The sequence below is a fragment of the Nerophis ophidion genome, linkage group LG01 (assembly GCF_033978795.1).
Source record: "Nerophis ophidion isolate RoL-2023_Sa linkage group LG01, RoL_Noph_v1.0, whole genome shotgun sequence".
Taxonomy (NCBI): Eukaryota; Metazoa; Chordata; class Actinopteri; order Syngnathiformes; family Syngnathidae; genus Nerophis; species Nerophis ophidion.
Genome location: NC_084611.1, coordinates 49,255,233 through 49,271,186, shown reverse-complemented (window position 1 = coordinate 49,271,186; position 15,954 = coordinate 49,255,233). Strand labels below are relative to the sequence as shown.

At 44.0% G+C, this 15,954-nt stretch overlaps 1 protein-coding gene across 7 annotated transcripts in view; it reads left to right on the top strand.

Annotated features, from left to right (window-relative positions):
* The window catches only part of LOC133556192 (RNA binding protein fox-1 homolog 2-like), a 115,009-nt gene that overhangs the window by 36,131 nt on the left and 62,924 nt on the right, over nucleotides 1-15,954 (top strand). Inside the window, exon 1 of one of the 7 annotated variants that reach the window (XM_061905921.1) lies at nucleotides 284-596. The exons of the other annotated variants lie outside the window; for them this stretch is intronic. Within the exon in view, the coding sequence (XP_061761905.1) occupies nucleotides 564-596 (33 nt within the window). The 5' untranslated portion in view covers nucleotides 284-563. Of the gene's footprint in view, nucleotides 1-283; nucleotides 597-15,954 lie in introns of those variants that run through there. 7 annotated transcript variants of the gene reach the window in all.

The window sequence follows — 15,954 nt, the reverse complement described above, 5'->3', positions numbered from 1 at the left end:
AGTGTGCATGAACGTGATGTCGGGGGCCACATTGGGGCCACATTTACATGTCACATTTGACTTGTGATCTACAGAGTCCGCTGGAGGCAAAGGTGGAAGTAGTTAGTTGTGTGTAGTCCGAGGCAGGAGAGAACATCATCCTTTAACTCACCCACATGCAGCGGAGAGAGAGAGGTCATTGCTGCCCCAACAGGAAGCAGATGGGAGGGGTTAGTGTGCAGGTGTGACAGAGTCAAGCGGGGGTGGGAGATGAGAAGAGGAGAGATGAGATGAGCAGGCAAGGGCACAGGAGCAGAACACAAAGCTGGGCGTAGAAGAAGAAGGAGCGAGCGAGGGGGGGAGAGAGAGAGTGACAGGGACAGAGGAATAGGAGGAGGCAGAGCCACTGTGTGTGTGTGTGTGTGTGTGTGTGTGTGTGTGTGTGTGTGTGTGTGTGTGTGTGTGTGTGTGTGTGTGTGTGTGTGTGCGTGCGTGTGTGTGTGTGTGTGTGTGGGCTGAGAGGGAGATTTTGAACCTGGGAGACAGACCAGGAGAGAGCGAGGGAAGGAGGAGGACACAATACCATGATGGGACTCTACTACCCTTCCGTCTTGTCGGTGAGTCTTCCACCTCCTCCGCCACTCCAACTTGCCATTCCGCCAGCAAATAAGACGACGTCGTGGCCGCGGCGCTGGCGGCGCACGCCATGCGAACATCAGCATGTTTTATGTATGCTCGGAGGAATGCGTGCTGCAGCCGGATGCTGGGCAACTCTGCACATGGGAGGGGGGGGAGGGGCCAAGGAAAAGTGCTCTGCAGCTGTGGGTGTCTGTCATGGGGGACAGGTGGCCCCCGCATTCGCCCCTTCTTTGTGTGCCATGCAGCAAACTTGGTGATATTTCATTTCACTTTCCTAATTCCCGCTGATGGTGTACGGCGTTGCTCTTCCAGCTCTACCTTGCGCTCTTTACTGTTTGACCTCTTTTCCTCCCTCTCGCTCCCCCCGGGCCCCCTGACAGCTGTTATCTCCATGTTCTCCTGCAAGAGACCCTGCGAGCGGGGGATGGGGCCGCGCGCAGGAGAGAATAGGAGAAGGGAAATTGATCACTGTAAATTCCCCACTGTGCGCTTTGAAACCTGCGGCTTATTAAACGGCGCGGCCGGTTTATGGATTTTCCTTCGCCGACAGCCATAATAGTCGCAAATCACGTGCGAAGGTGTGTTTTTAGGGTTTGTGGGAGGGCACCGGCTTTCGGACGATTTCGCTCGCTGCAGAGTGAACGGCTGCATGTGTTTCCTGCTGTCAAAAAGTTTAGAACCTGAAGTAGAAGTGCCGTTCTATCTTCTAGCCGTCCATGGCGTTTCTACATATGGATGCTTTTGGCTAACTGCCATAATGTTTTGGATTTAATTTTCATTAAACACATGCAAAGACGCTGAAAAGGTGTGTTTACAGTTTGTGCTACAGCGCCATCTTTCGGACGAGTTTGCTCGATGCGGGGTTAATGTCTGCATGTGTTTCCTGCTGTTTAAAAGCTTTCAACTACAAACCCCGTTTCCATATGAGTTGGGAAATTGTGTTAGACGTAAATATAAACGGAATACAATGATTTGCAAATACTTTTCAACCCATATTCAATTGAATGCACTACAAAGAAAATATATTTAATGTTTGAACTCATAAACTTTATTTTTTTTTGCAAATAATAATTAACTTAAAATTTCATGGCTGCAACACGTGCCAAAGTAGTTGGGAAAGGGCATGTTCACCACTGTGTTACATCACCTTTTCTTTTAACAACACTCAATAAATGTTTGAGAACTGAGGAAACTAATTGTTGAAGCTTTGAAAGTGAAATCCTTTCCCATTCTCGTTTTATGTAGAGTTTCAGTCGTTCAACAGTCCGGGGTCTCCGCTGTTGTATTTTACGCTTCATAATGCGCCACACATTTTCGATGGGAGACATGTCTTTACTGCAGGCGGGCCAGGAAAGTACCCGCACTCTTTTACTACAAAGCCACGCTGTTATAAAACGTGGCTTGGCATTGTCTTCCTGAAATAAGCAGGGGCGTCCATGATAACGTTGCTTGGATGACAACATATGATGCTCCAAAACCTGTATGGACCATTCAGCATTAATGGTGCCTTCACAGATGTGTAAGTTACCCATGCCTTGGGCACTAATACACCTCCATACCATCACAGATGCTGGCTTTCGAACTTTGCGCCTATAACAATCCGGATGGTTATTTTCCTCTGTTTCGGAGGACACCACGTCCTCTTTTTCCAAATATAAATTGAGATGTGGACTCGTCAGACCTCAGAACACTTTTCCACATCAGTCCATCATAGATGATCTCGGGCCCAGCGAAGCCGGCAGTGTTTCTGGGTATTGTTGATAAATGGGTTTTCTCTTTGCATAGTAGAGTTTTAACTTGCACTTACAGATGTAGCGACCAACTGTAGTTACTGGCAGTGGTTTTATGAAGTGTTCCTGATGGATGCTTTTTTTATTATTAAATAAGAGGGTTACTCTTGGCTCAACGCTATGTTGCACACACCTAAATACTTTCTACCCCTATTCACTAGGTTTGCTAGTCTGATTTCTCCAATAGTTTTTCTGTATATTCATGTTAAGTCCCAGTTTCCATGCATTATATTAGTTTGATTTCTCAAATAGTATTTTTTCTTGTGAAGTCCTAGTTTCCATGCATTAAATTAGTCTGATTTCTGAAATTGTTATTTTTTTAATTTTCATGTGAAGTCCCAGTTTCCATGCATTAAATTAGTTTGATTTCTCAAATAGTTTTGTCATGTTTTTATGTGAAGGCCCAGTTTCTATGCAAAAAATATTAGTCTGATTTCTCAAACAGTTTTTTTCATGTTTTCATGTGAAGTCCCAGTTTCCATGCATTAAATTAGTCTTTTTCGCTAACGGCCATAATGTTTTGTTTTCAATTGTCATTAAGCACATGCAAAGACGCTGAAAAAGGTGTATTTTTACGGTTTGTGCTAGGGCGCCATCTTTCGGACAAGTTCACTCACTGCAAGGTGAACACCGGCATGTGTTTCCTGCTGTTTAAAACCTTTCAACCAGAAGTAGAAGTGCTATTCTGTCTTCTAGCTGTCCATAGCGTTGCTATTTATGGATCCTTTTCGCTAAAAGCCATAATGTTTTGGGTTCAATAATTTTCATTGAACACCAGCTGAGATGCTGATATTGTTATTTTGTAGACTGACAGATACTACATTGCTTCATTTGATAACATTTACAGAATATTTCTGTGTAAAAAACTCCTTTTACAATATATGTATCTGTCACTTATAGTCTGGTGTGGCTGATATATGGAAAATATTATTTTCTCCTAAAATTTAGTGGGTGTAAAATATATACCGGTGCGCTCTATAGTCTGTTTGGAAACAATTAAGGTATGTAAATAAACATTTACAGAATATTTCTGTGTAAATAGCTCATTTCACAATGTATATATCTGCCACTTATAGTCCGGTTCGGCTAATACATGGAGAAAAAAAATCCTTCTGAAATTTAGTGGGTGTGGCTTATATACCAGAATGCTTTCTAGTCTGAAAATACGGTAATCTTCCACCAAATGGGGGGGATGTTATTTTGTAGACCTACAGATACCGCATCGCTTCATTTGGTAACAATTAACATATATAAATAAACATTTACAGAATATTTCTGTGTAAAAAACTCATTGTACAACGTATATATCTGCCACATATAGTCTGGTGTGGCTAATATATAGAAAAAAAAAATTTCTTCTAAAAATTAGTGGGTGCAAAATCTAAACCAGTGCGCTCTATAGTCCGGAAAATATAGTCTTTCTCTATGCGGACTGAGCTTGATGGTGGAGTCAGAGGTTTGGACACAGCATCTCTGTCAGTAGCATGACACAGCATGTCTAAACTTCTGATGACGTATGTTTGTTGCCAGCTGAGCTCGATACAGTCTATAATTATATTTGATCTGTTTAGCTGATTGGAGAACTAGCTTGCGCAGCTAGCGGGTCCATGACCATGACTTCTGTTTTGTTTGATCAGCTGTTTTACTGCCCTGTTACAAAACATTTAAGGTATGTAGATATTTCTGTGTAAATAACTCATTTCACAACGTATATATATCAGCGTTTTGTAGTGCAGTGCGGGTAATACCCTATAACCTACCCAGTGGCTCTAGTGGTTAGAGTGTCCGCCCTGAGATCGGTATGTCGTGAATTCGAACCCCAGCCGAGTCATACCAAAGATTATAAGAATGGGAGCCATTAACTCCCTGCTTGGCACTCAGCATCAGGGGTTGGAATTGGGTGTTAAATCACTAAACATGATTACTGCTCACTGCTCCCCTTGCCTCCCAGGGGGTGATAAAGGGTGATGGGTCAAATGCAGAGAACAATTTTTCCACACATGGTGTGTGTGTGAGACAATCATTGGCACTTTAACTTTTATATATGGAACTTCGACTTTCTACTCCTTCATCTTTTGTGCGATCCCCCCCCCATGGCATGACGTGTCTGACACAGAGTACACAACTCTGTTTATATGATGCTGACATTGCAATTGTCTCGGGTCATCACAAATGAGTGCAAAGCAGTTTGTCCGTTTATGTGCTGGAGGAGCAGGCGAGTAACTGCACTGCTGAAATATTTTTTCAAGCCCCACCTATGGCCTAAAGCAAGGGAGAGACACACACACACACACGCACACACTGCCACGCGTACATCTTCCGCACACACACACACACACACACACACACACACACACACACACACACACACTCTTCCTCCACCTCTTAAAGTCGACTTATCGATTCTTCGCAGGGTTAACAATAATGGTCTTTAAATGATCCCCAACGAGCCGCGTTGCCATGGCAACTGGGATGAGTCACTCATTTTGCGCAGATTGTTAGACGGGCGAGCGCTATGTTACACAAACACCTTTTGGTCTTTTGCCTCCTTTTGTGAAAGGATTGATGGCGGTGCGGCACAAACGCGTGCAAGCTGCTCTGTATTCGCTGCCAGGCGTTTGAAAAGGGATCGGGGTTACCCTCGCCGCGCGGTGCTGGTGACAACAATCTGCTGGCGTGGTCCTCCTGAACAGGACTGACTTGTTCCCGGGTCACCCACTCCCCACCCCCCATGTTTGGTGTGTTTGAGCACCTGCACGTGTTTGCTACTCTAATGAAAAAAGAAACCTCCTTTTGTTGGCTGCTGTTTACCTTTCCTACGTTGCTGCAGAGGAGCCCGGCGGACCGTCTGTACGGTATGGGGGGCGTGGATGTGGAGCAGGAACTGCATCCCTTAAAAGGCAAGACGGGAGCGGAGAGGGAGGGGCTTGTTTGGCTATAAGGAGGTGGGAGGGGCTAGGATGACTTGAATGGGGGCGGCACGTACGCCAGGGTCCCGTCTGGGTTTTATGAAGCATATAAAGAAGCGGATGGGCGAGTGGGAGGGGAGGAGTGGATGATGTGGGACGGAATAATTAAATAAGAGGGTAACTCCTGGCTCAACCTAAACATTTTTTGACCCCCATTCATTAGGTTTACATGCTCTAAATTAGTCTATTTTCTCAAATAGTTTTGATCTATTTTCATCTGAAGTCCCAGTTTCCATTCATTAAATTTGTTTGATTTCTATGTGTGTGTGTGTGTGTGTATGTGTGTATATATATATGTAGACATACAGTATATATATATATATATATATACATATATATACAATCACTTCCGGTTGAGGACGCATGGCGTGAAGACGTGTTAGCCTCCAGCTCCTGCTACACTCTTCCTTTGACATGGACCCTACCTGTATTCCACGAGTATCTAACTGCTGGTAACTTTTTTCTGCTACTCCGACTCACAAACAACACGCTTCCTGACCGACAATGCCTCCCAAATCCGCAAAACCACAAGAACAGGCAGATGCCGATGCTGCACCAGTTAACAAATCCGAGCTGATTGCAATATTATCGGACCACAGATCAACCCTGCTATCTGAGCTCAAAACATCCTTTTGCGAGGTGAACGAGAAGCTGGACGGACTTAAAGAGACGGTCAACAGTCATAACCACAGACTGACCTCTTTGGAGAAAAATGCTGAATCCCAACATCGGCGGTTGGAACAAGTGGAGGCTGTTAGCGACATGCTTCAGGCCGACAATCAGAAGCTAAAAGCAAAGCTAACTGACCTGGAGGGAAGGAACAGGCGGAGTAATGCCCGGCTCGTTGGCTTACCTGAAGGGATAGAAGGCCCGCAACCTACCAAGTTTTTCTCCCTTTTGCTGGAGGAAGTACTTGGTGAGGAAATATTCGCCTCTCCACCTGAGCTGGACCGCGCTCATCGCAGCCTGGCTCCCAAGCCGGGACACGGTGATAAGCCCCGACCTATCCTGCTTTCCGTTCACAGCTTCCAGAGTAAAGACCTGCTGATTCGGGAAGCTAGGAAGAAGGGTACGTTGTATTTCCACAGGCACGCGTTCAGAGTGTACGAGGACTACTCTCCAGAGGTAGTTAATCAGCGGAGGGCTTACCAGACTGTGATGGCGTCTTTGTACAAGATGGGACTCAAACTCTCGCTACTCTACCGGGCCAAACTCCGCATCACAAAGACGGACGGCATCTGCGTTTGGCTCGGATCAGTAGCCGAGGCAGACAGCTACATCAAGGCGTATAAAGACTCTTCATTACGGTTTCATCAACAAACTGTGTTTGTGAATCACAGTGAGTTTAAGACCTGAACTATTTAATCATATTAAGTGTGTGTGTTTCTGTGCAAATGTTTCACTGGAGGTGGATACAAATGTGCCATTTGTACAAAGAAAAATAAACTAAATTATAATGGAAAGTGAATTAAAAAATATCTTTACCAATATTGGCAATAAGGAATTTGAATGTAGAAGTACTGATAATATTCATAGTAATGAATTGTGTAATAATTATAATCCTATTCAACTAGACTTTTATGACAATATCAATTATAACTGTAATTTAAATGAGTTTGGCAGTGATATAGATCCCGATTGCAATCTTTACAATAATATTACAAAAAACTGTGACTACTACACAAACGAACAATTTAAATGTGTGAATATGGACAAAACATTTGCTGTAATACATTTTAATAGCCGAAGCTTGTATAAAAATTTGGACAATATTACAGAATATCTGAGCCAGTTCAAAAAATTTAGTGTTGTTGCAGTCTCAGAGACTTGGCTCGATGACAACAAGTGTTGTGAAATGAGATTGGATGGTTATGAATTATTCACCACAAACAGAGTTGGAAAAGGGGAGGAGGAGTAGAACTTTTTGTAAATCAAGATTTAAAATGTTAGAAGATTGACAGCAAATCAACTGCTATAGCTGGAGTATTTGAATGTACAACTGTAGAAATCGAAGTAGAAAAATAAAAATAAACGTCAGTTGTGTCTATGGATCATGTCTAGACACATTCAATGAAAAACTTGATTATTTGTTTAGTAAGTCAAACAAAATCCATATTGTGTGTGGTGATTTTAATATTAATCTTCTGAACCCCATGGACAGTACCAAAACAACAGATTTTATAACAGGATTGTACAGTAATAATAGCATCCAGGGTACGTGGAAAGTTTTAAATGGTATCATTAAAAAAAAAAACATGACACATAAGGAACATCCTAGCTATTTTATAGAAAATAATCAAACTATAAATGACCCTAAAGGAATAACGGATGCTTTTAACTGTTTTTGTAAATGTTGGACCTAATTTAGCAAATGAAATTGTACAACCTGAAAACAGTGCAAAATTTAATAAACAAACCATTCAAAACAATTTAGAATCGTTTATTATTCCCCCGTTCATGAAAGTGAAATCACAACAATTGTACATTCTCAGAAAAACAAAAAGTAAACAGACTGCTGTAGGGTTGTCCCGTTCCGATATTTGGATCGGATTGGCCGCCGATATTTGCCAAAATATGCGTGTCTGCAAAGCATGGGAAAATGCCGATCCAGATCCAGTTTTAAAAAAAAACTCCGGTCCGTGTTTTCCAACGCACCAATTTAAATAATACATTCCACTCTTCTGCTGCTGCCTATACTCTGTTCCACATTTTCCAGCACACCTTCAAAACATCCAAAGGTCTGTGTTCTAACTGTTCAGAAGGCCGTGTGAATTAAAAGTTACGGTAAAAATGTCAGCTGTGTGGGATTATTTTACCCTACAAAACGAAAAAGATGAAGAAGTGGAGTGTAAAACATGCCACAATAAAGTCAAGCGTGGTGGTAAAGTTGTAAGACATTTTAATGACTCTTTAGAGTGAGAGGCTTTTTAGCGCTCATCATAGATGAACACTGGAGCAGGCTGACACCTGAGCATTTTGAAGTGCTCGTCTTTGTTAGAAAGAATCTCCCCATTATGCTTGGACTTCAATTGTTTGCCCCCCCCCCCCCCCGACTGGGGCAAACAATTGAAGGGAGTGTGTAGATATATATATATATTTTTAAAGTTCACACTTGATCAAGAGCAAGTATTGATGCTGAGTTGTAGACATTTTATCCCACTCAGGTTGTTTGTGTGTTTTGCTTTTTTTAATCATGTTTACAGCATTATTTACACTTTATACTGTTCACTTTTTTACTGTTTAATGATGCCATTTCTGTTTGTCATGTATAATTTTTGATATTTTGTGTTTATCCTTGAATACCAACTATTGTGTATTATTCAAACTCACCTAATTCAGCTGGCTAGTTGATATCAAGAGTACTAAAATCCTTTCCAGCATGAATCTGACAACTAAGTAAATGATAAATGGGTTGTACTTGTATAGCGCTTTTCTACCTTCAAGGTACTCAAAGCGCTTTGACACTACTTCCACATTTACCCATTCACACACACATTCACACACTGATGGAAGGAGCTGCCATGCAAGGCGCCAACCAGCACCCATCAGGAGCAAGGGTGAAGTGTCTTGCTCAGGACACAACGGACGTGACGAGGTTGGTACTAGGTGGGAATTGAACCAGGGACGCTCGGGTTGCGCACAGCCACTCTCCCCACTGCGCCACGCCGTCCCTAAGTAGGCTAAATAACTTTAAACTTTAATACATGCTCGGATAGGCTAGTATCGGCCAGTATCTGTATCGGATAGGAAGTGCAAAAACCTGGATCGGGACATCCCTAGACTGCTGTGACTTGGACATTTCTCTGATCAAGGAAATTGTTGATTTTATAGCTGTTCCCTTCACTTTTATTTGCAATATTTTTTTTTACAAAAGGTGTCTTCCCAAAGAAAATGAAAATGGCAAAAGTCATTCCCATCTTCAAAAGTGGAGATGAGCATCAGTTCACCAACAATAGGCCTATTTCTTTCTTCTCACACATTTCAAAAGTCCTTGAAAAATCATTTGTGTCAAGACTAGACAGTTTTATTGATAAGCCTCACTTGTTAAGTGAACACCAATACGGTTTCCGATCTAATAGGTCCACTTCCATGGCAGTGATGGAACTAGTTGAGGAGGTAACCACTGCAATTGATAGGAGGGAGTTTGCTGTTGGCGTTTTTATTGACCTGAGCAAGGCCTTTGACATTGATTGGCTTAAAAGTTATCTTGGTGGCAGAGAGCAGTATGTGCATATGAACAATGTAGATTCAGATAAAAAGATTATAACACATGGATTACCCCAAGGTTCTGTACTGGGCCCAAAATTGTTCTTACTGTATATTAATGATATTTGTAAAATCTTTAAAAAACTCAACTGTATTCTTTTTGCTGATGATACAAGTCTGTACTGTTCTGGGCAAGAACTTGACCAACTCCTAGAGACTGTAGAGATTGAACTCCACATACTAAAGCGACGGTTTGATGCCAATAAACTATCAATTAACCTAAATAAAACAAAATATATAATTTTTGGAAATAGGAAAATAACATATAGCGTCATATAAGAATTGATGATATGGAGATAGAAAGGGTGTATTCAATAACATTTTTGGAAATCTATATAGATGATAAATTAAATTGGAAACTGTAAATAAATATACTTGAGACAAAGATGGTAAAAATTATTGCTGTGTTACATAAAATTAAAAACTTTGTAAAATCAAAAGGCTCTTAACATGTTATATAATTCTTTCATACTCCCGTACCTTAATTATTGCATTCTTACTTCAAAAGAAAGTGATTAGAATTGTAATTTATGCAAATTATCATGACCATACCAATGCTCTGTTCATTAAATTCCATCCATCCATCATCTTCAGCTTATCCAAGGTCAGGTCGCGGGGGCAGCAGCCTAAGCAGGGAAGCTCAGACTTCCCTCTCCCCAGCCACTTCGTCTAGCTCTTCCCGGGGGATCCCGAGGAGTTCCCAGGCCAGCAGGGAGACATAGTCTTCCCAACGTGTCCTGGGTCTTCCCCGTGGCCTCCTACCGATTGGACGTGCCCTAAACACCTCCCTAGGGAGGCGTTCGGGTGGAATCCTGACCAGATGCCTGAGCCACCTCATCTGGCTCCTTAAGATGTGGAAGAGCAGCGGCTTTACTTTGAGTTCCTCCCGGATGGTAGAGCTTCTCACCCTATCTCTAAGGGAGAGCCCCGCCACACGGCGGAGGAATCTTATTTCGGCCGCTTGTACCCGTGATCTTATCCTTTCGGTCATGACCCGAAGCTCATGACCATAGGTGAGGATGGGAACGTAGATCGACAGGTAAATTGAGAGATTTGCTTTCCGGCTCAGCTCCTTCTTCACCACAACGGATCGGTACAACGTCCGCATTACTGAAGACGCCGCACCGATCCGCCTGTCGATCTCATGATCCACTCTTCCCTCACTCGTGAACAAGACTCCTAGGTACTTGAACTCTTCCACTTGGGGCAGGGTCTCCTCCCCAACCCAAGATGGCACTCCACCCTTTTCCGGGCGAGAACCATGGACTCGGACTTGGAGGTGCTGATTCTCATTCCGGTCGCTTCACACTCGGCTGCGAACCGATCCAGTGAGAGCTGAAGATCCCGGCCAGATGGAGCCATCAGGACCACATAATTTGCAAAAAGCAGAGACCTTATCCTGCGGCCACCAAACCGGAACCCCTCAACGCCTTGACTGCGCCTAGAAATTCTGTCCATAAAAGTTATGAACAGAATCGGTGACAAAGGACAGCCTTGGCGGAGTCCAACCCTCACTGGAAACGTGTCCGACTTGCTGCCAGCAATGCGGACCAAGCTCTGAAACTGATCATACAGGGAGCGGACCGCCACAATCAGACAGTCCGGTACCCCATACTCTGAGCACTCCCCACAGAACTTCCCGAGGGACACGGTCGAATGCCTTCTCCAAATCCACAAAGCACATGTAGACTGGTTTGGCAAACTCCCATGCATCCTCAAGAACCCTGCCGAGAGTATAGAGCTGGTCCACTGTTCCACGACCAGGACGAAAACCACACTGTTCCTCCTGAATCCGAGGTTCGACTATCCGGCGTAGCCTCCTCTCCAGTACACCTGAATAAACCTTACCGGGAAGGCTGAGGAGTGTGATCCCACGATAGTTGGAACACACCCTCCGGTCCCCCTTCTTAAAGAGAGGGACCACCTCCCCGGTCTGCCAATCCAGAGGTACCGCCCTCGATGTCCACGCGATGCTGCAGAGTCTTGTCAACCAAGACAGTTCCACAGCATCCAGAGCCTTAAGGAACTCCGGGCGGATCTCATCTACCCCTGGGGCCTTGCCACCGAGGAGTTTTTTAACTACCTCGGCAATCTCAGCCCCTGAAATAGGAGAGCCCACTACAGATCCCCCAGACACTGCTTCCTCATAAGAAGACGTGTTGGTGGGATTGAGGAGGTCTTCAAAATATTCCTTCCACCTATCCACAACATCCGCAGTTGAGGTCAGCAGAACACCATCCGCACCATACACAGTGTTGACAGGGTACTGCTTCCCGTTCCTGAGGCGGCGGATGGTGGTCCAGATTCGCTTTGAAGCCGTCCAGAAGTCGTTTTCCATGGCTTCCCCGAACTCCTCCCATGTCCGAGTTTTTGCCTCCGCAACCACTGAAGCTGCACACCGCTTGGCCTGTCGGTACCTGTCCACTGCCTCCGGAGTACTATGAGCCAAAAGAACCCGATAGGACTCCTTCTTCAGCTTGACGGCATCCCTCACTGCCGGTGTCCACCAACGGGTTCTGGGATTACCGCCACGACAGGCGCCAACAACCTTGCGGCCACAGCTCCAATCAGCTGCCTCGACAATAGAGGTTCGGAACATAGTCCACTCGGACTCAATGTCCCGCACCTCCCTCGTGACATGTTCAAAGTTCTCCCGGAGGTGTGAATTGAAACTTTCTCTGACAGGAGACTCTGCCAGACGTTACCAGCAAACCCTCACAATGCGTTTGGGCCTGCCAGGTCTGTCCGGCATCCTCCCCCACCAACGCGGACAACTCACCACCAGGTGGTGATCGGTGGAGAGCTCCGCCCCTCTCTTCACCCGAGTGTCCAAAACATGAAACCACAAATCCGATGACACAACTACAAAGTCAATCATGCGGGCCAGGAGAGGACATGATGCGGAGACCGAGTGGGTTTTTGGCCCCGCTAGATTCTTCCCGGTACAGAGATGTTCCCTCTCAAACCGCACGCACTGGCCAGCGTAGGCGGAGGACCCAGAGGAGGTCCCCGCCTTGCGGCAGTGACACTCTCACTCCACGACGTTCCTCTCCAGAACACAGCCAGCTTCAACCCGTCCAGGGATCCCCTCACATGCCTGTTATTTCCTTTGTTTCTTTTCCCAAACCTTCCTCCTGCTGGTCTGTTCCTCTCACGGACAGCAGCAGTGACGTCATTTCGTCGAAGCCCCCCTGTGACGCAATCCCGCCCACCGTTGTCATCATCAACGATGAGTTTTTTTTTTAAAGATCCCCGCTCTCAGCCATTCTCTAATGACTTTAACACCAATGATAAAATTAAATTCTATCAGGACATTTTTTCGAGGTGTAGATTTAGTCAACAATATTCACCTGCATTTTTGACTCCGCCCCTAAGGTTTCAAGCCCCGCCCAAGTCTATGGGTTATTCCCCTTTTTCTAAAGGACATTTTGCCCAATCTAGAGGGGAGGAATCTACCCAGCCCCCAACCTCCCTCAGCCCACCCTTAGAGACTATTTCACACCACAAGGAGCGCGTCTGGAATCTGCGTCTTGGGGAGGGGGCTCGTGTTGGTAGCTGTGCTATAGAGGTATCATTGCACCGGCTTTCGCGGCAACGACGACTGCGCCTCCAGCTTCCACGACGACTCGGCCTCCTGCTCCTACGGCGTTGACGACTTCACCTCCTGTTTCTTCCTCGACAACGTCTCAGCGTCCTCGAGTTGGCCTGCATCGCAAGCAGCAATCTGGGGCCTGCAGGCGGTCCTCTTTAGGGTCAGTGTATGGACACCAGTGGCGCAAACAGCAGCAACACAGAAAACTTTGTCTTAAAACTCTCCGGCTGCTTAACTTTTGGCGCCACTCACGCCCACCTTCTCAGCGGCCACTGACGTGGCCTTTTCGAGGTTGCCCGCCAAGACTTTCGCAGCAGCGGCGTTCCATCCGCCGTCACATGGCTTGTCCTCCATGGATTCGGGGACACACAACTTGGCGACCCTCCACCATGGCCTCCCTCCGCCCTCCCTTTGTTTGTGGACTTTCTTGTTTTGGGGAGGGGGTTCAGGTTTTCTTTTTTGGGTTTTGGGACATCTGGGATCTGTCCTTTTGGGGGGGATCCTGTTGCGATCCGCTGCTCGGATCTTTACATATTCTTGTTTATTGTTCCTTTTCTGTTTCACATTTTGTGGTTCGACCTCCTTAGTTCCTGTTTAGTCTGTCACCATGGTTTCATATTGTTTTCACCTACTACTCACAGTCCCTGCACACCTGTTTTGCTAATCACTTTCCTTATTTAAGTTCGCCCCTTTTGTTCTGCCTGGGTTCCTAATTTGCTTACGTGCAACAGTGACGACTGCTCTATTTATATATTCTCGCTAGCTTACACGCTACGCTTTCGCCTTTTCTTAAGTATCATGCTATTGTGTTGTTTTACCTCTTTTGTGCCTTCGTGCCAAGTATTTTGAGTTTCGTTTGTTATTCCAGCCTCCATGCTAGCGCCATTTGTTTACCCTTTTCTATTAACACCAGTGTTTTTGTTCTAGCCTGTTTTGACTTAAATAAATACTTAATTCTTACCTTTGCTGTGTTACTGCCGATACATCCCTGGAAGAAAGAACCCGGCATCGCTATGCCACCCAGCCGTCACACTTACATAATTATATCAACTACCAGAGACAGAAACTCTTCATTTAACATAATGTATATTTTTGCTGCTTCAACACACCTCAATCAACACACACACACACACACACACACACACACACACGCACACACACACACACACACCGCAGAATGAGCTAACGTTACGCCAAAAGCTAATTAGACTTCACCTAAAGCCAGGACTGCGAGTGATCTGAGCTGCAGTTTGTTTCTAGAAGGTCAACGGGCTCATAGTGATGTTATAAAGTAGTTGACTTGGAAGTGTTTAGTATAATTTGGGGAGAGTCCGTTGCTCCCCTGCTAAACGCCTATCTGCTCGACGCTGAAGCGCTGACTAGATGCACTCTGAATACGCACTGCTGATTGGTTGTTACCGCTACGGTGGTAACCAATCAGATGGTTGTGTGGGAGGGACAATGCAGGGTGCTGTGCAGGAGACAGAGGCAGAACGGAGCGGAGCAGCTTGTTAAGACTTTAGCATAGGCAGCTACTTCATAAGTTCGTTTGGAACTCGTTCGGTACTCCTCCGCACCAAACCGGAACCCCCGTACCGAAACTGTTCAATACAAATGCATGTACCATTACACCCCTAATATCTACATGTATGTATGTAAATATGTGTGTGTGTATATATGTGTATATATGTATATGTATATGTGTACATGTGTATATATGTATGTGTGTATATATGTATATGTGTGTATATATGTATTTGTATACATATGTGTATGTAAGTATATGTATATATATGTGTATGTATACATATATATATATGTGTATGTATGTATATATATGCGTATGTATGTATATATGTGTATGTATGTATATGTATAAATATATATATATATATATATATATATATATAATATACATATATATATATATATATTTATATATATATATATATATATATATATATATATATATATATATATATATATATATATATGAAGAGTTCATATGCAAAAGCAGATAAATTCCATTTTGACCGATTCTGTATATTAACGATTTTCTGCCTGCTGGTGTTGCCGGTACATGTACAAGCGTACAATGGTTTATTTAATATCAACATAAGCAAGTCATCAAAGCCTAAACTTTTAAGAAATGCTGATGTAATGAATGGCTTTCAAGTAAGAGTGTTTGATGTGGTTTTACGTCAAAAGCAGATATATCCAAATTATGATATGTTGCAAAAACAGATATCTCCAAAATCGTTTTCTTTGCGGTCGTTATTTCGCATAATATTCAAGATAAAGATAGAAAGAAAAACAGAACGTGAAATTTATCGAAAGCCACATTTCAACGTAACAACTGTTCACATTTCTTTACTTCATTATTTAACAGTTTCGATCCCTTGGTACGTATAAATCTAGCTGTCCCTGCGAACATTGTTTTTTCGTACTTGCTAACCGGACATGCTTTTTTGGAACTGTGACCTCACATATTTACCTTGTGCTTTTCAGTACCAAATGAAAAAACAAAAAAAACAGTTTTGCAATGAAGACAATGTTTTATTAATGAAACAACCACAAATGCTCAACCTGGTTTGCCTATCAAAAACACTCCTGTGCAGATAACAGCTCACTCATCATCGCTATCGACATTAGCTCCATGCTCGACAACATCGTTTAACGCAGCGGTGTAAAACTCAAGGACACGCGTGCTAGCGCCAAC